The sequence below is a fragment of the Acanthopagrus latus genome, chromosome 20, assembly GCF_904848185.1.
Source record: "Acanthopagrus latus isolate v.2019 chromosome 20, fAcaLat1.1, whole genome shotgun sequence".
In the NCBI taxonomy this organism is placed as follows: Eukaryota; Metazoa; Chordata; class Actinopteri; order Spariformes; family Sparidae; genus Acanthopagrus; species Acanthopagrus latus.
Genome location: NC_051058.1, coordinates 7441574 through 7466061, shown reverse-complemented (window position 1 = coordinate 7466061; position 24488 = coordinate 7441574). Strand labels below are relative to the sequence as shown.

The window sequence follows — 24488 nt, the reverse complement described above, 5'->3', positions numbered from 1 at the left end:
TATCGTGCAGACATCGTTGAGTGGCGTCGATCTTCTCATCCAACCTCTGCGTATGAGGCGTACTTCGATGATGTCTAACTATTCACTGCGACTTTCACCTGGAACACTTTGAGCCCCTGAGCAAAACAACAGATTTACTGTACAACAATGTTGAAGGTGAAATTCCAGTCCAGTTCACTCAGTTTCATTATGACACCCAGACTGTGTCAGATGGTCAGGTATTCGTCTCAGTCGTCCGTCTGTAGTCTCATTTAACTCATACAACTTAAATGCATATGAATAAACTTTACAGCTGTTATCAAGTGGGTTAGGTAACACCATAGATCAGTGAGTGTGTTCATGCCCATGTGCCTGCATGCTTGGAGCCCAAGCACGGTGCTAAATGAAGACCATTAAAACCACCGGACTTTTCTTTTGATCAGCTTTTTTTTTTTTCCACCGCTGTGTGTTTAGAGGACTTATGGACGGCATGTGCATTCAGGCATGTGTGCATGTGCAACAGGTTGAGGGTTTTCTGCGTAGGTGTTAAAACTGTTTTTATGTGTACATGCATTTTATGGCACGGTTATGTATTTGAATGTTTGGGTGTGAGATAAAACCTTTTTCATTCAAAATGTTAAATGTTAAATTGAAAGAACCTGAAAATTAAGTTTTGCTTCTATTTCAGAGGCAAAAGTAGCTGGAATTGCTAGTTACAGCTGAAACACAGCAATCTGTAATCTTAAAAAGAAGTAACTAACAGACATCTATACGTATACCCAACATAATACTCACATCTACATGAGCACACACGCACACACAAAAAACACACAAGTGTGCTGCCAAATCCACAGACAGACTGAGGGAGCAAAGGCTGGTTCAGGAAACGCACTTGATGAAAACAAGACATTTGGGATTTTTTTCAGTCAAATAGTAAAACAGCCCCCTCCTGAACACATAAGTCAACCAAAATCCTAGACGAAGGGAGCGAGGGAGTGAGAGCGCCAGCACCTGTGTCCACTGCAGACTCCCTAGACGGACGTTTGGTTCCAGACTCCTGAAAAACACAGTAGCTGCTGTTATTCTAGGAGTCAAATTAGCGGACAAGCCGCCGAAGGTTGGAGAGGCCTAATTTAAACCAGTCTGGTCTCTGGGGAGCCGATCACGCTGCAGAAAAAGGATTTACTAACTGGGACTCAATCGCTGTTTTAATGTGCACCGCTGCGATAAAAAAAAAAAAAAAAAAACGAGGATATTACTTAGACTGAGAATTTGAATTTAATTAAGTTTGGTTTTGTTTGAAAGTGAGAAATCTGGGCTTCATAAACAGACTGTTGGCAGGAAGATCGTCTGCTCTGGTGTCCAAAACTCACACACAGGACACTGGGACACTCAAAGGCATAGCTGGATTTTTTGGGGGATTTCACTCTTTTCCTGCTTTACCAGTGAGAAGAAGTCAAGTCTGCTTTCTTAATGTCTCAGCGTGCACTATTCATGGCACGCTGAAGGATGAGATCAGTCTGTTTTAGCTTAATCCACGCATGTTTATAGGATCAAGTAGCAGCAATTGCAATAAAACTCACCTAAAACACGACTATTCCTGTAAGTACACACATTATATACAGTACATAACTCTCTAATGTGGCTGCACAGTTTGGGAGTAAGACCTTTTTCCAAACCATTACTTATAATTTCAGAGGGCTGTTGTTCATTACCTGAAAATGTCTCTGGTCTCAAATGAAAATATATTACAGTTCATGGCTGGCTCAGTGGTGATTTTCTTTGAAAATTACTTTGGTAATTGGTTGAATTTCTTGGGCTTGCTGCTGGAAATGTTTCCAGCATATCTGGCAGGCGTTTGCACTGTGTGAAAGTAATTTCCTGGAAAGACATCCCCGCGTTCTGACTGTGAAAAAGTCATCCTGTTCTGACACACCAGCTCACTCCCTACACATCTTCCTCCTCTCCTCCTCCAGCCTCCTTCAATCTTTATTCCGAAAACGGTTTCTCCTCGATCCCATTGTCTGGTTGTTGGTGCTCACCTTGACAGAAGATTCTTTGAATTTGTGAAGCCCCACACCCCTAAATTACTCTTCCATCTCTTGCCAGCCTGCCCATTCTCTCACGGCACATTTCCATTCTCTCACACAGTTTACAACAATAACAATGGCACATTTGGCACTAAACTCTTGGTTATTTTTTTTCCGGACAGAAGTAGGCAAAAGCACGCTCTCCTTTCTAGCCAGCTTAAATGACCGGTCTTGGTAGCAGATTTTATCAGCTGCAGCTAACTCTCAAATTAACATTTCAAAAAACAGGGACTGGAACACCAGTTATTGGGGTATCACGTTACTCAGCCTCTCGGGAAAGCTTATGCCAGGGTGTTGGAACAGCGGACCAGCTCATCACCCTTTCAAGGTTGTTTAGAGGAGGTCATGGATGAGGACATATGATCTTGTCCTTTAGTCAGTCCTGTGGGGGGAAAGTGAAGGAGTTTAGAGTAATGTGGTTGTTCTTTTTTTCTGGTCCTTATAATCAGTGGGTGTTGGACTGCATCAGGGTTGTCCCTCATCACAGATTTAGTTTATGATTTTTATAGATGTCAAGGCGCAGCCAGGGTGAGGAGGGCGTCAGGTTTGGGGATTTTAGAATTGCTTTTCCGCTCTTTGCAGATGATGTGGTTCTGCTCATCAGTACGTGACCTTCAGCACGCATTGGAGCGGTTTGCAACCATGTGCGGCTGGAACTAGAAACAGCACCTCACAGTCCAAAGCTTTGGTCTCCTGCCAGAACACAGTGGATTTCTGGGCTCAGCCTTAGAGACTGGTTAACCCTTTGATTGGAAAATCACTGTTCAGAAGAGAGGTTTAGTAAGCGGTCAATTTTCTTTTCCCCTGGGGTCAGTGTTTTTCATAAATATCCATGACAAACAACTCTGCTTGCTCAATGCTTATAAGGAAAAACAATTATTGTCCTTGTCCCTGAACAAAATGCTGTGCCTCGGGCCAGCAGCTGCAGCACAAAACACAGTATTTGCACACTCCAGCTGACAGGGATCATGGCTGAACTTTGCCTTTTCCAGACACCACTTGGAAGGATTCACCGAGACAACAAGCCACAGACAAATTGGTTGAGGCCAGTGGAGCAGCTTTGACACTTGGGGAACACAAAGTAAATCATAAGCGAAAGGGTCAACAAGTGCGTCAGACGCTAATGCTTGCTGTCACACACCTACTTACGAGGCAGGCACAGGGACTGACTTCAGACCAAAACAGAAAATGCATTCTCACCATCACTGCTGCCACTGGTGGTCACAGGGAAAAGATCTGACCCCCTCCTCTTTCTCCGTCACTCTCTCTCTCTCTGATGTTTTCCCTCTAGTTGGATATAATTACCCCTTCATCATGCTCGGGAAAGCAAAACAGTGATCTGTATCTTTGTAGAGGAATGGTGGCCCAGTCTAAACACAGCCGCTGTGTTGTCGTGCATGTGCATGTGCATGTGCATGTGCGTTTGAGAGATGGGATATAAAAAGAAGCAGATCTCAGCATGCATCACCAGTAAGTGACACAGTTGGTGTTTCTGTTTGAGTGTGTTTTCACTCAATAAAATCAACAGTGAGCATGTTGGAGAACCTGTTTGTGGTTGCACCAATTGAAAATCAGGAAACACACACACACACAAACACACGCAGACACACTTACACGCATCCTTGTCATCAGAAAGAAGTCCACTTCAGGTCATTAGACTATAAAAGCTTTTCCAAACAAGCAAATGCCAAAGTGGGAGTGTTTTGCCGCAGAGTCACTGAAGTGTGTGTTGTGTGTTTGTGCGCGACTCCCAAAGGTGCTTGACACGGGGCTGCCAAGAGCTATGAGGACTGGTGCTCGGTTCTCCCCTCGTGTGTTAATCAGAGAAGAGTGATGAAAGTTCCTGAAAGAGAATAAATCAGCTTTAACAAACAAGACGGGAATTCGAGGACTCTGTATGGTCAAACTGGTCAGACTAGGAGGAACAAAAGGTCAAACATAAAGGTGGCAGGGCGTCGAAACTCACACGTCTTGGAATCACTCGGGTTCAAGTGAGAGATGTACGAGTCGTGAGAGAGTTGGAGGGGAAAAAAGAGCAGCGTAGACCAAGAAAAATGAAAAACAGAGGGGGAGATTGTGAAAAAGCACTAAATTTGTAATCTTGCCTCCCTTCGGAGACCCAGATCTGAACGGCGTCCAAAAACTTGTGAGCTTTTTTGAACAAATAGCTGACATGCCTCGGAACAGAGGTTGTTTATCTTGGGATGGAGTGAAGGGGAGAGAGAAGAGGGATGCAAGGAAAGCATGGGAGAGAAAGGAAGGGGGCGCAAACAGGAACAGAGAGATGGACAGGAGGATTTGAGATTGTGCAAAAGAAATACAAGAGAGAAAGAAGAGAGATGAGATGCATGGGAACCAAGCGATAAAACAAAAACAAATGACAGTTTCGGCAGATCTACAGGAATAATATTTGGCTTCTCAAACTCACAGTAACAAAGACCCAAGCAGCCTAAAAATCAAGACAACCAACAGGTCCAAACAGAGACTTAATGTAAGAATGTGTGAAGTCAAGACATGTCAAACAGTGCTTCAAACACACGAGTAACAAAGTGGTTTGGAAAGACAGAAGAGGACTGGACAACACCAAGGAGACTGCAGGAGAATAAGTGACGGACAAAAAAAAAGTCAACAATTCTACAAAACACATGTTTTAGTTGTATTATCTTAAAAGGCTTTGCAGGCTGAAGTGCCGAAATCATTACAGATAACATATCAGCTAAGATAACAGCATTTAAAAAGCACTGCCTGAACCATTACGCACAAAAGACACACTCAGACCAAGGAGTCATGACAAAATGATAATACACCCCACTGTTACAAGAGGACTGTTCACAATTTACAACACAAACACTTCAAATATAGATCTATTACCAAGGCAAACTTAAAAGCAGCCCTTAGTCACTGTAATGACTAAGGCATGCAAATGTTTTTAGAGTACGAGGTTGGATTAAGTCAACGATTGAACCAAAGCCAAAAACACAGGAGAGGAAATCTCCAAAAAAGAAGTTAAGAAAAGGTCTTGAAAAGGTGTAACTGTAGCTTAAACCTGCCTTAATGGGGACAATGTAACAAGTAGCAAACATGTTTACCTTGTATATTTGTTGCGGATAGCATGTTAGCTAACAGTTGCACATTTACACACCAAGGAGACATGGAGTAACGTTAGCATTCAACTGGATTTGGTGGCTTCAACATTTACTCCGCTTGTGGCTCGGTTTTGGTCTCCACCAATCCTGAGGGGAAAATCTGGCTCTTTAGCGGCTAAACACTTCACTGTGTTCACCAGATAGTTGCTAACTTTGTTTGTCTGCTGTATGGCACTGAAATGGTAATGTACAGTTGGCCTGGTAGAGTATTTTTTGCTGAAAACAGTGGCCGCCTGCTGGAAACTTGAAAACGAACCAAAACAGTCGGCAAAAAAACAAAACAATGAGCTAAAAGACACTTAAATGAAGGGGATGTGACAGCTTAACATTACATTTTTTTTGTCATTATTAAAGTATTGGCTGTGAGGAATAAACACTCGCAGTCACATCGGATTCTGCTTGGAGCCATTTACCGATGGGAGGACAGCTCGGAGAGAAAATGTGAATTTATCTTCACTTTGTGAGCTTGACTCCAGAGATCCACGGAGGTGGTCTCCATACATGTACTAAGATGTTGACTGCAGACTGGAACTGGAGGGAAATATACTTTACTTTATGAACATAATGTTACAGAGAGTAGAGCCAGAGTTGGTGGTGAGTGCTGAGTTGAGTGATTGACCTAGATTCAAACACACAGAAACACACACAACCTCTTCACAGACAAGGTGATGTTTTAGTTTTACTCATGTGATGTTTAGTCTTGTTCACTTTCTTCCTCCCTCTCTGAATCATTTCTCTGGGTTTGAACATTTGTGGAAACATGTGGGATACTGTAAAAGGGTATAACAAAAGATCTTTTTTGGACATTTTACTGCAGACTTCTTACATATTATATGCTGTTGTTTATTCTAAATTTAGCCGGGGCGTCACCATCGTAGTGTATGTGGGACTGACTCAAATTAATCTTCAGTACACATGTTTCTGGTGCTGATGGAACATGTCAACCAGTGCGATCAATGTGTTTTCAATTATTTTTAGAGAACAGTGGGGGTTGTCCAATGGTAAAGAGGAACAAGCTACATCAGGCTTTGGCTACACAAACAATACTGGTTAGATGGATTAGTTCCATGTTTCAGGATTTGTTGATACGAATAAATATAGTATATCACCAGCCTTAGTCTTTGACAAACACAGTGATGTTTGTTTCGTGTGCCAGCTGTTTGCTTGTGGTTATCACAGGGGATGTTTTGTAAACCGGTACCAATCTGGATTTTCGGCAAGAAAAGGAGCTTGTTGATTCTGAAAGGAAACTGGACGCCAACTTTTTTTCGCCACCTTTGCCAGAAAATCTGGAAATATGTTCAGCAAACATCCAAAGTGAATGTTGCCTTGTGAATCTGCTGAGAGCGCCGTGCAGCCTGGCTGCTGGTGGTGTCAAACGAGTGTCTGTTGGAGAGGCAGTGCCAACACTTCATGCCCGAGAAGTGTGGGCATAGGTGGCAGCTGGAGACAGGACAGACCAAATACAGACATGCTGTTTGACACACACCACCATGGAATTCACACACACACACACAGACACACACATACACATGCAGACACTAATCCTTTAGATGCCCTCAAGTACTGTACATACAGATTAGAGGTGGGTATTAGACAGCGTCTGTGCTTAGAGGACACTGTTCATCTCCTTTGTCATGAAAAAAGCAATGAATCATCTGATGCTATAATTATACAGTGGATTAAACATTAAATTAAATGAGTCACACTGAACACAATCGAAGGCACAGTCCTCAGAAAAGGGGGACCCTGATTGGCTGACAAGAAAACATGTTGTTCCCACAAAACAAAAAAGAAACACGCTTCCTGGACCAATCGGTGACAAGTAACAACGCTTGTCCAGTAACAGTCTTTCTGAAACACCAAAACAGACAAACAGCACATTCCCCAGAATTTCAACAAAGTCGAGTTGGTGTGAGATGTTGTTCACGAGGGGAGGACATTTACGTTTAGCAGAAAAGACTAAACGAATGGATGGACATTATGGTGACCCAGAGGTGAATGTGGTGTTTGAGCATGTCCTCATTCAAACATAGCAAAGCACCCTGAATGGACAGATTTTATAAATACATTACTGACTGGAGCCTAGTAAACTGGATTCATGAAGAAACTTCCCTTTATCGACTTCTGAAAAAGCAACAACTGCAAATCTAGCCATGTAAACAAAATATTCATTTTTAAAAAAAATCTTTGACAGTATGAGTCAACAGACTGTTAACGGCTGTGCGATGAGGAAGGGTGTTGTCTGAAACAGAGAGGGATGGTGGTTTTCCCTATGGTGTGTGATTGTGTTTACTTCCGCCTGCCTACGTGTGAACTCCTAAGTGTGTGTGTGTGTGTATGTGTGTGGTATACTGCAGGGAGGTACTGTGGCACTAAGAGGCGGCATGTGGCTGCGGTGTGATCGGTCGTGGTGTACACTGGCAAACTTACTGGCCACCTCGGAGCTTTAACGACAGACAGACCTGCTGGAAGCCTTTGAGGACGGGGTGAGGATGCTTCTGTTCCTGTTGATAAGGCTCTGTTTCCTGTTGGACAGGTCAGCAGTGGGACCACTGGCATGTGCACTTTATGGGGCTACATCTCTGATGACTGTTGTTCTCCCTAGCGTTGAATGAAAGTTTGCAGCAGTCGGTCAGCAAAATTAAGTTTATGGTTCAAACAGTGGTGATTTTTTTTTACATGAAACTGTACTTACCTCATCAGCATGAGATTAGAAGGCGTGTATGCAACAAAGGAAAATCAATGTATCCCTCTGATCCAAATGGTTAATTGGGAATTCACTGTTTGTTTCATGCATGGTCACTTAAAAGCAAAACACAAACCGTATCATAAGCAGCGACTCGTTAGCCATTTGTCCAATGACTCACTAGACTCTTGATCTGGTTTCCTTCAGTTGAATCATTATACCACAACATGAGCAGACTGATGTCATTTCTTTACAGCTTTCAAGGGATTTCACTTCAGTTTTTCAAACAGTTACATGGCAACGTGAACAACTGGCCTCAGTGCAGATTTTAGCTTCCATTGTCAGGAAAATATGGACAGATGAAATAGATACAGCTTTTAAAACACAAGAACAACATACGTATTCACCTGCCCCCATGTGCACCTTTTAGTAGCCGAATAGTCTACAGATTATAGCTATAAAACACGAACAAGAACACCTAAACTGTGAATTATGTGCAATAGGTGTTTAAAGTTATTTTATACTGAGAATATGTATATGCTTTTTTCACATAGAAATCAAATAAAAGAAACCACTGTCATAGTACTTTTCCACTGAAAAGCTACATCCAGACAACATTTAGCTTAGCTTAGCATAAAGACTGGACAAGAGGAAACCACTAGCTTGGCTCTGTTAAAAAGAAACTGGCCTGTTAGCTCCTCTAAAGAGATACAGCAGATGTTATATTTTTGGCTAATTTTTATGAGATAGAACATATTCATTAGTGAGTGCTGGCATGAAGATTTGGTTACCTTTGGACAGAACCAAGCTAACGCTAGCTGTTTCCCTGTTTACGGTCGTCATGTCATGCTAAGCTAAACGTTTCATAGCATATACTGTGGCTAGTGTACAAACATGGGTGGTATCAACATTTTCCATGGAAGAAAAGGACAAGCACATATTGGAAAATATCAAAAACCAATCCTTTAACAGCTCATATTAGTTCACCATATACACAGCCGGTTGTTTATCTATCTACAGGCCTGCAGTGTCACTTGTGCTGCTTAGCCTAGTTTAAGTTACTGGACATTAAGACTGAGTCACCATGTACTAATTTCATAACTATGTGTTTCCCTCTGGCTCAGTGTCAGCAGAGGCTCAGCTGATGAAGTCTGATGATTATCACTTGACAGATTAGAAAGCAGAGATGTAATCTCTTCTCAGAATCAGAATGAGTCTTTCCTCACATCCTCAAAAAAACCTCCTAATTATCTTACGAGGGTCGTGCCGTAGCGCCCCCGGGTTTGGCTGTGAAAGACGATCTCCCTACATGTTTACCTTCTGTGTTGACAAGCGGGATGACATGTTGCAGAGACAGGCCGGAGCGGGGCAGCGTGTGGGAGCTCCCTCTCACGGTTTAATCGGCATCTGATCCACGGCACCGCCCCTTCCTCCCCTCATCCTCCGCGCTGCGCCGCTCCGCACACCCGGCGCACCAGCGGGACAGTCCGGCTGCAGCACCGGCTCACTCGGACCACGCGAGCCTGGAAGACAGCTCCTGCTGGAGGGATAATTAACCCGGAGCCAGCCAGTCTCCTGTTTTCTTGCTGTCGCAGCTTCCTTTGGTGAGTTTATCCCTCAATTCTGATGTGAGATCACTTTTAAAGAAAGACACAGTCAGTCTGGTACAAGTTCATGGGGACTTCATCGCACTGTTTGAAAAATCAGTTCAGACTTTATGATGAGACTTGAAGTTTATTTTTAAAAGTGTATTTTTTTTAAAAGTGTTGTGTGTGATATTTGTGTTATTTCCCCGAACACTTTCTGCTGCTTGAAGGGGCCATAACTAAAAAAAAAAATTAATAAATCAGTTACCTCCTTTTAGCTGCATATCATGCAGTTATTAATTATTATCAGTGTTTTCTCTGCTGGAAAAATCAAGTGGGAAGAAAAAACCTCCGGAAAAAGAAAGCAAACACATTAGGTTTAGTTTCAGATAAGGTTCAGACTGTTATCAGACGCTGGTGTTAACGCTGGTGGTGGGTAAAGTTGTTTTAGCAACTGTGAGAGCCTTTCTTCAGATGTCAGACATGAAACTCAATCCTCCCTGTCACATATTTATATCCAGCGGCAGTATATCATTACTAACCCCCCCCCTCACGTTAACTTGGTCAGAATAAACTCCAGCACTACTTATCACTCTGCCTTATAATTACAGCAGTTACATGACATAACCTATCAATTTTCATGCATATTGCTGACATTACTGGTGAAGTGGCCAACATGGTGAAGTTGAAGTTGGTGCCCTTGAGGTGTTTTAATTATGGAGACCAACAGGCGGGCACAGTGCTGGACTCATTACGAGCTTGTGTGTGTGTATGTGTGTGTGTGTGGGGGGGGGCTGAGGCCTTGTGACCCCTGCACCCTGCCAGCAGGCCACGAGGGAGGCCACCATGTGAAATACCACACACACGCACCCGCACCAAATCGATGGAAGAGCTTGTTGGCTGACAGTAAACAAATGTGCTCATCGGTGATCGATGAAAAAAGCCAGTCCACTGTAGTGATAAGAACACAGAAGCCAATAAACAACATGGAGTGATCAATTCCGCCCTGGTAACTGCAGTGGATCTGCACAGCGTGAGGCTTTTTTTTTTTTTCATGTTTAACTGGAGCCATAATTCCCCGGTTGGTCTCCGCAGAGTAGGCGTACAGTATATCCTCCTGGAGTACGCGCTTTGATAGCTCCGTGTCGGCCTCCTTTATGCTCTCAGCTCAGCCAGCAGCAGATTATTAACACATGCATGTAATGTGTTTCATCAACATTCCCCTCATATGATTTACACTAATGATACAGCAGGACTTTGCAAAGTAAATGAGCACAGACCTTCCCCGGGGTTTTTCCCCGTCTGTTCTCCATCCTTTTTTTTTTCTTTACCTGAGCTCTACATTCCTCTGAGGGGGACCTTTTATGACCTTTGGGTGTCATTGACGTAACCAACCAGCAAAGGGTCAGAAGCAGAGGTGTGAACTTTCAGTCCAGTCGCCGTATTTGCTTTCACACCGCCTGGTTCTCTGGCTTTTATTTCTTTGCTCCTTTTTGCCACACGTGATGACGTTGGTTAAAAAAGTGCCCCATCATGGTCTGTTGTAACCAAATGGTCACAGCTCATCTGTAACATCAGCCCTCCAGCAGAGGATGACACCACAGCTGGTCACTGCTGTCAGCTGTGTGGAGGGACGACTCCCAAACGCTGTTCACCAACCTAAAGTAGCTGTCATGTATTTAAAAGGAAATTTAAGAGACTTTAGGAAACAGATTCTAGCGGACTGCGTGGGTGCAGTGAGAGGACGTTTTTGACCCAACCACCATGATTTTGTAGTTTGAAAGACAGGGGATAGGCTGAGGTCTGTTTGTTGACTGGCCGCTATCCAAACCTTGACTGCATGTGAACTTTGCGTATGATCGATGTGGACGACTGTGAAGTTTCCACAGCTCTGGCTGGTCTCCACCTCTCGCCGTTTCCCCCTGAAGCTATACAGCGTGAAACTTTAATATGAAACTAAGAGTATTTTTTGCAGTGTGAGGGATGACAACATAGACAACAAAACCAGTGGCTCCAAGGACTCATGTTGAGGGATATGTACCATTATGAAAGAGCAAAGTCTGAAATCAAGTTTTAGTCTTTTATCAAACTTGTGAAATTGTTCTTGAATTAAAGCTGCTTTTTGGCCAATATTGACCCGGTATCAATTTGCGAGTTTAAAAAATGCAATATCATAACATCAGCTGACATCTGTTTTTTTTTTTATATGCAAGTGTGACAGGTTTTGACAATGATCTCAACAAATAGTTTGACATGTTATTTGCTTTCGTGGTAAGATCAATATCACTCAAACGTGCGCCATATATCCTTAACTTAACTTCCATACCCACATACTTAATGTGTGCAACTTAAGTAACATCATGTAAGTGACAACATTTTTAAGTTAAAGCAACTACAAGGAATTGTTTTAACTTTCTTTGCTGGATGATTTTGGCGGGCCCTGTGGACAGAAGATGAACATGGTGAGATATATGAAACATTGTTTCACAAGGGTACCACCAGGCTACTACTACACAGATCCAATCATCTGAAGGTTACGTCTTCTTATTTTGATAATTTGGTCAAACCAAAGGCATCAGTGTTCATTTGAGATGGTGTCATCACCAGTTAAAAGTTTGTTTTAATGCATTTGAAATAACCCAGTGTTGACTTTTGGTGTCAGTTGTCTCCAGTGTTTGTTTGACCCATCCATCCACCACATCCAGCCCCCTGCCTGTGTGGACTAATCATTCCTATGGCAACCCAACAAGCAGCACAATTTTTTTTTTTTTTTAAATCGAAATAAGCTGCTTTCACAGTCGACCTTTATGGTTGTTTTTTCTGTAGAGGGCGGGCTGGCCGCTACAGTCAGGAGACGGGTAGCTTAGCTTAGCCTGGCTTTCCAAACATAACAAAGTTGGACTACCATCACCCCCCGAGAAATACTTAAGCACACGTTACCCTGCAGACACCTCTTAGACTCACTAACTAACCAATCATATTTAATTTACCCCATGTTTCCTGTCTTTGTGCTAAGCTAACTGTGTCCAGGTATCTATATTCTCATCAACTCTCATCAAGAAAGCAATTAAAAATTCCTTTTACAGTACGTCAAAATATAACTTTTAAGCCAGAGCTGGACATTCTCCAGTACAACTAAAACTTGTCACTGCTTTCTGGTGGATTAACTCCGTAATGGGGGAAACTGTTTCAGGATGCTCTTAGAGATGCCTTTACACTCTGGCACTGCAAGTTCTTGATTCTGTTGGCCAACATAGACACTAATATACTGACCAATATACTGTATATGTGATGAGATGAAATTGTCCGATGATACCAGCCATGCACGTTTCAGTCAGAGTGCATCGGGTCTACATTTGCTCTGATCACAGGTAAGCTGACCCCTGTAATGAAGAGAGGGGGACTCTGCATGTGTGGTGGAAGAAAAAAAAGGGAGATGGAAAGAAGCAAGTTTATGTATGAGTGCAGAAGAGATGGCAAGAGAGGCAACAAAGAGGGCAAATTGGTACTGCCGTTTCCAGCAGATCCAGGAAGCAGGCAGCCTCGGAGAGTATGGATATTTGTCGAAGCATGAAAATGTTTTCTTGGCCGAGGAGGAAGTGTAGCAGTGTTTTGCTTGGACTCAGGCTGAGCGTGGACGGCGAAAAATAGGAGCGTAATTGAAAGTCAAAGGGTGAGCCTGAAAAATGTGGCCTTATCTTGTATGTTTGTTCACCTGGTTAGCAGGGTTAGTGAGTGAAGGACATGAGAAGAGAGGGACGGTGAAGGGAGGGGAAAACCCCCTCTCCCCCCCCCAGCATGAAACACAAAGTTCACTGCTGATTTGATTCAAGGCAAACTGTGGCAGTGTAAACGTTTGAGTTCATGTCATCAGAAATAGAGATTAATGGCTGCGTGTGAGCCTGTGTGGGCCCAACAGCTGTTCCAGCCTCGCTAAGTCAGTCAAAACACTCGAAGAGAGGCAAAGAAAAGACATGAAGGGGGAAGAAGAAGAAGAAGAAGAAGAAGAAGAAGAAGAAGAAGAAGAAGAAGAAGAAGAGAGCAATTAAAGAGAAAAACAGGAACAGAAGAAAGAAAGGAAAGGGGGGGTCATACAATAAGCAAAGGATTGAGGAGGAATAAACAAAGAGAGGAAAAGACTCAAAATGGGTGTTAAGCGAGGGGGGAAAGGAAGAAAGAGAAGATAAAAGAAGAGGAGACAAAAATACATTTTAGAAGGCAAGTATGGAGAGAAGAAATGAGAGGGAGGGAAGAATCGAGAGAAGCAGAGAGAGACAGAAAAAGTTGGGAAAGTGGGAGGGAGAGTGAAAGAAGAAAAAGGATGTTTGCTGTCCAAACGTGGTTTCAATCAGAACCAAGGTTGAGAGGAAAGATGTTTGATGGTCGTAATCGAGAGAGAGACTCCACCGACCGATGCTCTGCTCAGGAATGTTTTTCGTACACACACACACACACACACACACACACACACACACACACACACACACACACACACACACACACACACACACGGCTCCTATTAGACTGTGGTTACTCTGGTTTACATCCAGCAAAGCCACCTCAAGCAAATACTGTACATAGTGACATGGAAATATTTTATTGAGCCTGTCTGTGATGTACGAATTCACCAAAATCCCCTTGAATTGTGAGATGCCCAAAGAAAGCAACTCGGAAAGCTGCAGTAGAAAGATCAACTAAGAAGTTTGACTGCAGGTCTTTTTGTTGTGTCTATACTACTGATCTCTTGTTCCACCCGAGATTTCTGGGTGTTGAAGTTCAACAATCTTGTCTGGGACAGCGTTGGGAAAAAAAAAGCTTACAATCGGTCCAGCAGAGCATGTCAGGCTCCGGCTAATTACACCCCTGATCCTGCAAGAACGATGCAGGTGTTCTTTTTTTTTTTTTTTTTTTTTTTATTAAGTCATGAAGACATTCTAAGGAGAAGGTCATCCTGAAACATGAAACAATGCAGTGGTTTACAAAAGCACCTCAGTCCCAAAAGATAATAAACTTGACAAGCATGAAAAGTAAGAAGACGTAAGGACTCCACAGCCATGCCAGCAGTGCTTTGAGTTAAATGCTGATACCGGCATGCTAAAATGCTAAAAAAAAACCCCAAAACTTCATGGTTGCACCAGAGGAAAGGTCTCTGGATCACTAAGAGATTCACCCTCTGGGGACCACGAATGTCTGTGCAAAATGTCATGGTGTTCCACCCAATAGATAAAGATGAGGCTAAAAATGGTACAAGAAAATTATAGGTGTCAAAAATGTTCAGTGATGCTTATTAGTGATGATGATATCAAAGTTGATCGCACACATACACTGAAATCTTACAGGGTCTCTAATGTCTCAGTTGATGTTCACATCCCATCATCTCGCCCTACTCCCCTCACGTTCCCCTCTTTTTCCTCTCTCCTCATCCGACCTTGCCTTTTTGTCTCATTTCTCTCAACATCCATTCCTGTCATCTCTCTTTCTGCCTTGAGTTGCCGTCCTCCCCCTTCACTCCTTTTTGCGAAAATGAAACTTCATGTTTTTTTTGTTCCACACTTCCTTCCATCACTTCTCACCCTGCCTCACTTCAGTTTCAATTGACTCCCACCCTCCTTGAAACTCTTTTTGTATTTTGTCTCCTCTCTGACAGGAGCCAGTGAAGCTGCCAAGGAGTGTGGTAGCAGCCAGGCCTTTCCCAAAAAAGGGGCACCCTACCAGGGGTAACGGAGGGGATAGAGGATTAGAGAGGATAATCCAGGGTACGTCCAAGTCCCTCCTGTTGAGAAGTCCTGTGCTCTTTTCCTGATACCCAGGAACAGGGAACAGGGATTATAGGGTTAAAACTTATTACCTTTTAAAGACTCATAATATTGGAGGTTTTGTCCTCGCGGTGCTTTTCAGGCCATTTATCGCCTCGGGCTGCTGGCTGCTGTGTTTGTGTAACTCGGAAAACAAAGGAGCAAGTGCAAACAAGGATCACAGAGAGGAGGGAACTCAGGAGAGTTGAGTAGGATTGAAGCGTATGTGCGGATAAAATGAGCTTCGTCCGGAGGGTCCAGATACATAAGCGGTTTCAGAGGGAGCGACCCCCTCAGAGCTGCGGTCAAAGGTCTTTAACAGGATTACAGGCAGAGACAAAACACCAGAGCTTTCCGTAAGCACACAGTCAGAGTAATTAATGGCTCCTTGTGTTTTCCTGTAATACTGTAAGTTATCAATTAGACTGAGGTTTGTCTTGTCAAACCTTGTTACAGCGAGACAAAATCTTGCCCTTATTGGGAAGTGCATTGTGTCTGTCGCTGGGGAGCTGTAATCAGATATGCGGCCCGTCGCTTTAGCGCGGTTCATGGGAACGTGCGCAAGGTCCCGGCAGAATCACGCCATATTAGATTCGACATCACACCTCAGTATACTGGTCCCTCGCGTCCCTTTGTGAGCCTTGATATGGCTCTGCTCGGTGCTGGTATGTGGCGTGTTTCCTGCCTCTCGGCTCCCAGATGCCCCTTTTAAAACGCCAGCGAGGGGAAGTGGAGCGGAGGGCCTGGGACTGCGGTCAGCAGCAAATTAGAAGGGCTGCCTTGGACCTGACGCAATCCCCATCTCTTGAACCGTAGCAGGTCATTAATGAAGCCAGACGGGGCCGCGCATGTGTGGGAGGCCCGCCGACATTTAGCTGCTGCAGTGGAAAGCTTTTAAAGAGAACCAGAGGTCCTTGTCAGGGCTGCCTTATGCTATCAAAATATTTTAGAATTGGATATCCATTACTCTGCTGGCAAAGAACAACACATGAGAAAGGGCCAAATTTTTTTTGTCTGCCTTCAATACAGACTTACAGTATGGAGCTCCAAAACAGACAAAAGGCTGCCAGTCATGTTAAATTATTAAAGAGCACATGAATTAACAATACAATTAGGCAAAAGTTGAAAATTATGTGTAAAAAGAAATAGCTTTAAAGCATAGGTATATTTAATGTATTATGTTGCAGCTAGTGAAAGATAATATCATGGAAACAGATAATGATGTCTGGTGAGTGGTAATTTACATTAGTTAGCCTACTTTGTTAGCATTAGTCAAAATGCTTCAGCTACAGTATTGTTACGAGAGTTCATACAATAACCATACAGCCAAATGTAGTGACTGTTTGACTTACCAGCACAAAAGTCAGCTACAGTGAGCTGACAAGACTCATGCTAATTGTATATGGCTTAAAATGGGAATAGCTGCTGAGGAAAATAAAGGGAAATGACTTGCACTTAAAGTGAAATAGGAAAATCTAAAAAAAAGTGGAAAATGGAAAAAGGATTATAAAGCTTTACATTTGTAATTTAAAATTCAGTTAGTTGGTGAGAAGGAGAGACCTGTAAAGAAACGCGTGTCTTGAGAATGTTATCTTTTAAGTTAATTAGCCTACTTGGTTAGCATTGGTTAGCATGTTTAAGCTACTGTTAAAAGATTTTATACAGTAACACTAAAGCACAATGAAGTGGCTGTTTAACATGACTACAGGCCTTTTCAGCTTGCTTCAGCGAGGAAGCTAGCTGAAAATGCTTGTGCTAATGGTATGTAGCTTCCAATTAATTTGGCTAGCTACATGGTCCACAGGAAATAAAGAACAACTCAATGACTTGCACTATATAATGCCTAAAAAGAATAATAATAATTAATCAATAAGTTTAATTCATTATTTTTCTATTTTATTTCATCGTCATATTGGGAGAAAAAAAGCAAAGGAAAAAAAACAAAGCATTTCTTCTTTTTTTAGCCAACTGATTCTTTTAGCCTAGAATTCAATTTTGATTAAAACGTAATTAGATTAATTAATGTATTCAATTTCCGAGTCATCCAAAACTCTTTCACTGTCTTTCCGCGGTGCTGAGGCTCAATACACAGGCAGTCTGGCAGCGCTGCTTAGTCGCAGCAGGGATTTTCTTATCAGTAAGTTTTCATTATCTCTTCCTATCTCCCCGAGCATATTTTGCCTGTTTATAAACAAATCTAAGCCCACTGAAGGAGGGCTGCTGCTCGGCTTTAAAAGCATGACAGGTCGTTTCAGTGAGATGTAAAATGAACTTTGGTCAACTTTCAGTCCAGACAAAGCAGGACAAAATGGAAGCAGGAATTCCCTGAAAGTCCATCCATTTTATGGGTACGAAGCAGACTTTGGTTTGGTGCGTAGAGGAGTGACTGTGGTCTAAATTTAGATGGTTCCAGACCAGCGGGCCTTTGGAACGCGGAATCCTAAAAACCTGTGGAAAGACGGATTGTTTCAAAATGCAGTGAGGTTACTTTACAACTACGTACAGCAGTCAGGGTAGCGGTCTCTCGCTGAATCTCAGCTTCCACGGAGTGAACTGCAAATGTCATCCATTTCTCTCAACAGCCCTCAAAATCAAATACATCCCTGTCTGTATTTTAAAGATAGATGTTTTTTTCCTTGTTTTGACTCTCAATAGATGGTTCCATGTTGCGACCGCAGAGCCGTGTGCAGCTGGACTCAGACCTATTTCTGAGCTGATGTCGACAAAGCCAAAGCCAGAGGCAAGCGGGGGAAACCAGGCGACCTGACCACATCGCTTCCAGGAACACAACTGCACAGTGTTCTCCTCAATTTATGTCTGTTTAATTGAGCCAGCTATGCATAACAACGAGCTACAAACAGTGGGACAGAGTTTGGCCTGCACATGATAAACAGAGATAATTTTCCAGTGAACTATTTGGCGTTACAGGCCTGGAGTTGAACTTCTTTCCCTTAGAAATTATCTTGGATTAACCTTTGAGAGGAGAAAGTTTGAGAAGTTTGCTAGTTCATTTTTGCCATTCAGTGGGATTTAAGGACATTGTTTCAGTCTGATTTTCAAGAAACAGTCACCTCGTTTGACCATGAATCTTCAGGAAAAGCTGTCAGGCCTCAAAGGCCTGGTCACACACTCCCACAGCAAGCGCCGCTATAAAGGCGACCTCACGTTGGACATGATCAGCCCTCCTCTGGGTGACTTCCGCCACACCATGCACGTGGGCCGCGGCGGCGATGTATTCGGGGACACCTCGTTCCTCAGCAACCACGGCGGCTCGGCCAACGCGAACAACGGGGAATCGGATTCCATTTCCAGCCCCGACAACAAGATCGGGGCGTTCTTCTCCAGAACGCTCCGGCAGATCAGGAGGGGCTCCGACAACCGTCCCAGAGAAGTATCCAAAGATCTGTCGCCGCCGCCACCTCCCGTTTCTCCCATCATCAAGAACGCCATCTCCCTTCCCAGGCTGGATGTGGATATGCCCAATGGGAGTCCTACCACCAAACTGCTGTTCGGCAGTTCTCAAAGCACGCCAGATGAGAAGAAAAGCTCTTATGGTGAGTCTTAAAGCTGCTTTCATCAATATTGTTGTAACAATAATAGATCACACTACTGTCGACTGTCCCTCAGCTATAGAGTTTTTTAGCGTTTTCAAGCTCATTGTTTCGGTTTTACCTACCTTAACTTTACTGTTTGGTTGACCTTTATTCCAATGCAGTGGGCAGTAGTTTTCTGAAATTCATTTCAGATAAACCCACTGTAGTACGATACCTGTAAAGCTCCAAATGACAGGCTGAGTTAGCCATCAGAGGAGCAATTAGCCAGTCAGAATTTCCCCCAGGGGGTGGTGGAGACCAGAACAGAGCTAAATGAAGAGAAAATATCAGTTACATTCATCAGGTGGCCAGAAACACAAGTCCAGATGATTGCTTGAGGTGTTCTTTCTCAAACAACTGCACAACACGTTCGCCCTATTCACTTTAATAGGTATTCACAGCTGCTTTCTCCCGCCTGTAAGCGGTTACAGTCAATCCGTTAATCTGTTTCTGCTATTGGAATTACTGCCTGAACTTGCTGTATTCAGTATGTCTAGGTGGAGATCATAGCGTCAACCCAACCCTATTGTTGTTATTCAATATGCATTGTGACCTTAAATGCGGCCTTTGTGTGTGTTAGATTTCTTTTGAGATGAATTTCACCGCTTGAAATCAATGAAAGAAGCTGTTGCTCTTTAATTCTGAAGGTCTTATACCAGCAGTTTCGGATCAGTGAAAAACTCCCGTACATCTTCACTGGAAATTTCCCAACATGATGTCACGTCATCTATTTCTTTACCAAGTCATTCAAGGATAAAGAAAAGTACACCATCAAATCCTTAAAATGGTAGCAGAGATTAAGGGTAGATGTTTTCTGCCAATTAAGTGGCACCGTTGCTAAACATAATGAAACGTGTGGGCAAAGGTCAGATGAGTTAACCAGCGTTCACTGGAAGCTGCAGAGAGGCGCGAGCATCTGTGGAGCTGCAGTGAGACTCATCCGTCAGTCCTACCTAGTAATCAAGACAGATTTGCCCCAGATGTCCTTCTGAATCACCTTGGCTCATTATCAGCAGCGCTCACACTGATAACACACAGCGATCCAGACAGTGCTGGCAACAAGCTGTCTGAGAGGCTGTTTGAATGACCCACATTAACACCACTGGCATGGCTCACACAGTCTGACCTCCCGTGTGTGTGGGTGTGTGTGGGTGTGTGTCTGAAGTCCGTCAATGCAACACAGAGGAAAGTTCATTTCTTGTGTCACGTTTCACAGCATCACTTATTTCCATACACGACAGTCATGTGTTGGGAAATACGCTCGTGTGGGCTGCCACTTAGCCAGGAGGTAGTTAGCTTGAGTTAGCATAAACATTGAAAACAGCGAGTCTCGCTTCGTCCCGTCAAACAACAGCTTGTAATTTTTTTCACTTCTTTTTTCACCATATTATTGTACAAATTTAACAAACAAGGTAAGACCGCTGAGTAACTGGACTTAATTTCGGAGAGAGCAAACTTAGCTGTTCCACCCTGCCTTAGGTCTTTACGCTAAGCTAAGCTAAGCTAAGCTAAGCTAAGCTAAGCTAGACACATTCTGGCTCCAGGCTCATATCCAGCATAGGCCTACAGTTATCATAGTGGTGTCAGTCACATCCCAGTCACATCCCACTCTCACGAAGAAAACAAATATGATATTTATGTAAAAGGTATTCTTTTTAAAAAATATCTGAAAGGGATAAGAGGAATTTTAATCTTCTAAATATGTTTACAAAAAATTGGATTGTAATTAACAAAATCTGGAGTCTATTAGTTCGTGTGTGTATTTTTATCTAGCATTTTCAACAAATATCATAAAACACACTTACTTTCATAGTGATAACTGAAGCTAGCCTACTTCCCTCCTTTTAAATGAGTCATGGTTGGAAGAGTCATAAGGTTTTCATCCAACCAAATCCTCCATGTGCCGATTTCAAAGATTACATCTTCCTTACTCTCTGGTTGAAGTGTGTTAATCTGTGAAATCAGACGCTGTTGTCTTTGGTTGGTATGAAAAACCTCCAGACTCCGCTCGGCCCTTTGTGGCTGGCATTGAGAGGTGCTGTGGTAATTTTACCCGTTCGGGTCATGAAGGCGGCAGTGTGTGAGTGTGTGACTTGTTAAGTGATCTGGCAGGCGGCGGGAAGATGATTCACTGTTAATGGCGTGGAAAAACTCAGCACTTTGCAGGAAGGGAGTTTGCCGGCTTGTCACCGTCAGGATGGGGTTACACTGCCCCCTGTTGGGATTGTTTGGGAGGGTGACTCATATAGTCCATGGGCCAGACCAGATTTGGGACCACTCAAGGTGGCAAAACCTAGTGATATTTTTTGAAATGGTACATGTCCATAGATGATATTTTGGTTTGATAACCCATCCTAAGTGGTAGCTTTGTGACAGCTATCAGCAGATGAAATTAAACATCCCCTACAATAACTAGGCCTCCAGGCACAGGTGCATGTCCTACTTAATGCTCATTTTTCAGAGCTTTACTCATCTTTTATGAGTTATGTTTGGTAGCATTTTAAAGGGTCGATTCTTAGCTTAATATTATTCTGAATTAATTTAGTGTTTGAGATATAGGAGATTGTTTTCAAATACATCATCTGGACTCTGTGCCATTTAGGTTTTGGATCATATTCTCTGAGGAGGCTGCTTACTTCCTGTCAATGTTTCCTTGTGCCCAGATGTTAATCTACAACTTATTTTGTGTTTCTCTCTGGTGTTTCCCCCTCTTCATACATACTGAAAGGAAAGGTTTGACATTAATGTGAAATGCACTTTGTTGCTGGGAGCAAGATGAGAAAATCAATATCATCCTCATGTCTGTAAGGTCAATATGGAGTCGTTGCCAGAGGCTGTTAGTGTGGCTCAGCAAACAGAGACCAACTGTTAAAAACAATCTGCCTCCCAGCACCTCTAAAGCTCACTATTTAACATGTTACAACCTGTTCATGGATGGACCAGTATGTTTTCTAAGGGCCAAGACTGGTTCTGGTAATTGTTAGCAATCAAGGAAACTGATAACCGATATTTTAATTAATTTTAGTATAACCATTAATGGAAGGTAATTTAACATAAGTACATTTACTCAAGTATTCTGCACCTTATTTGAGTAAATCCCTTATCTGCTATTTAATCTTCCACTCCACTACATTTTGGAGGACAACTTTGTACATTATACTCCTCTACATGTGCATGTTAACTTAAGTTACTAGTTACTCTGCCAATTCAGATTATTCATTTAGTTTTTCGGCAGTCAGACAAAAACACTGATTCTGATGATTGGCGAAAAGCTCCGTGTCGGATCAGATGACCAGCCGGGTAGATAATTGGCCAACCCCTAATCCTTTTTGCTTAGCCATGCACAAAAGCTGACAGAAAAACAAGAAGTTGTCATTGTAGAAGGGGTTGCTGGAACATTTTGAGGCCTTGTCACCATAAAATTGCCAGGAAACTAGAGGAGACACCAAGAAGCCAGTGCTGCCCGTTAAGAAATAGTCTGGCACACAACACTCCACCCTCCTTTTTGTATGAATTTGTATGAATCAAGCAAATGGGATATGATGTGTTGATCTGTTAGCTTTAGATAGGCAGGTAGGTAGTTTCTGTTTACCTTTGGACAGAACCAGGCTAACTGTTCCCCCCCAAAAATAAGCACATTTCCCCAAACTGTTGATGTATTCCTTTAAAATGCAGTTCATAAGACAAACAACAAAATACCTTCTACTGTTTTTTTTAAATGTGCTGATATCTGTGTCTCCTCAGGTCTCGACTCTGGTTTCGTCACTCTGCCTCGTCTCTCCCGCTCTGAGCGCCAGCAGCCTTCCATCTCCCTCCCCATTTCCTGCTCACCTAACATCCACCGCGGCTCTCTGACCGACCCCACCGACGCCATCTTATCCACTTGCTCCGCCTCCATACTTACTTCTGACCCCAAACCCACCACCACCGCCTACTCTGACTCCCTTCCCTCCCTCACCTCCCTGGACACCTTCACCTTTGACCTGGGCCCCTCCCTCATGAGCGAGGTGTTCGGCCTGATCGACGGCCACCACGAGGAGCACGGCCACGTCTGGGAGGGAGAGGAGGCGGGCTCAGCGTGCGGGCTGACCACTGAGGGATCAGAGATGGACTCGGCCACTATCTCATATGTGGATTCGCTGTTGCGAGAGGACTGCGGGGGCGGGAAGAGCCCGCATCAGGTGGAATGGGAGGAGGAAGACGGGAGCGTGACGGGGGTGAACGGAGTTGGGCTTTCTGTTAAAGTGCCTGACGTGGTGATGGGATCCCCTGAAAGAGTGAGGTTGGGGATAGGGATGGAGAGCGAGCGGTTCCAGAGTGCTACAGATGTGCTCGCACGCCATTATGGCGGCAGCCTCTTAAAGGGACAGAGCAGGATGGCAGTGGCAGATTCAGGGATGATGATCATCAACCAGGCGAAGAAGAACATGTCCTACAGTTACATGGACGACGAGGATGAAATCAAAGTCTGAGCCAAGCAAATCAGAGATGCTGTGACACTAAAGAGCAAAAATATTCATCTGATGTATGATTTCTCTGTTAACTCTGATCAAATCAACCATCTAAAATATTTTTACGGTCAGAGGCTGGCTCTTTCAACAGGATGGAAACTACAACGTGAATCCAGTGTCCTTAATGTTGGATCCTTTACTTTTATACCAATCGTGCTTCAAGGATGTACAGTTCCAATGCCAAAGTGTTGCTGAATGTATCGAAAAGGAGCAAAAAGACTTTTTGAAAAGGTCATGACTTTAAAAGGACTGAAACACAGTGGAGTGTGAAGAGGCACGGGGACAGTGAGGGTGTGCCAGCAAATGTGTTTGAAGATCGTGTCAAAGGAAACACCTGCTTTATTTACTTGACGCCCCTCATTCACTTTATACTTCACACACTTCCTCACAATGCGCGGGCGAAAGAGTCCTGGTCACTAATGAGAACACAAAGAGGAAGTGGGGATTAGACAAATATATTTAATCTTAATAGAACCTTTTTTTTTTTTTTTTTAACAACCTTCACTACCATCTCCTGTCAATGTTTCTCTCAGGAATACACTACCAGGAAACCAAAAAAGGGAAGAAGAGATCTGGAATCTCGATAAACCAGAGAGATTCGAACATCTCACTGATTATACTACACGGACTGAGGGAATAAGACTAAGTATTGCCGGTATTTGCTAGCTGCAACTAAAGCCTAAAATCATATAATTGCTCATTTTATGCTGCAAAACTTTCAATATAGTTACCCTGTGCACCTTCTATGATTATGAAGTCCGACTCCTGTATTGCTTTTTATAGAAGAATTGTCATTTATATGTTCTTTTATACAAATGTACATGAAGATTTCGATTGACCTCCTATAAATATGTACTTACAGTAAGAGCACCTGCAGTACGCAGTGCGATTCACATTCATATGCTGCAGTCAGTACCAATGATATACTATGATGATATAAATTGACAATAAAAAATGTTTTTAGTTACACTGAATTACCATTTATTAACATACTGTCTCAGGTTTCACATTTAAGGTTGGTATAGAGGAATATTATAACCCAAATCCTCAAAGGTAAACCTGAAAAGATATTTTTGGTCACTATTGGAATCTTTTAAAT

At 43.1% G+C, this 24488-nt stretch overlaps 1 protein-coding gene and 1 long non-coding RNA gene across 3 annotated transcripts; one reads left to right on the top strand and one right to left on the bottom strand.

Moving 5' to 3' along the window:
- Positions 1–1271: 1271 nt before the first annotated feature.
- On the bottom strand, positions 1272–9357 carry LOC119010127. 2 transcript variants are annotated; one of them, XR_005071912.1, is made up of 5 exons: positions 9222–9357; positions 7914–8020; positions 7649–7819; positions 3684–3912; positions 1272–2451 (listed from the first exon to the last, which is right to left on the bottom strand). It is a non-coding gene; the product is annotated as an uncharacterized LOC119010127 (long non-coding RNA). The 2 variants fall into 2 exon arrangements; XR_005071911.1 differs by having other exon boundaries at positions 1272–3912.
- cdc42ep1a (CDC42 effector protein (Rho GTPase binding) 1a) lies at positions 9309–24356 on the top strand. Its single transcript, XM_037082016.1, has 4 exons — positions 9309–9508; positions 15138–15246; positions 17941–18839; positions 22623–24356. Exons 3-4 carry the CDS (start codon positions 18368–18370, stop codon positions 23348–23350), a joined length of 1200 nt encoding a protein of 399 aa, XP_036937911.1. The 5' UTR covers positions 9309–9508; positions 15138–15246; positions 17941–18367; the 3' UTR covers positions 23351–24356.
- The last annotated feature ends 132 nt before the right edge of the window (positions 24357–24488 follow it).

Coding starts and splice junctions, on each gene's coding strand:
- cdc42ep1a (XM_037082016.1), top strand. CDS start 18,368: ATGAATCTTCAGGAAAAGCTGTCAGGCCTCAAAGGCCTGGTCACACAC. Junction 18,840..22,622: donor TGAGAAGAAAAGCTCTTATG/GTGAGTCTTAAA, acceptor GTGTCTCCTCAG/GTCTCGACTCTGGTTTCGTC.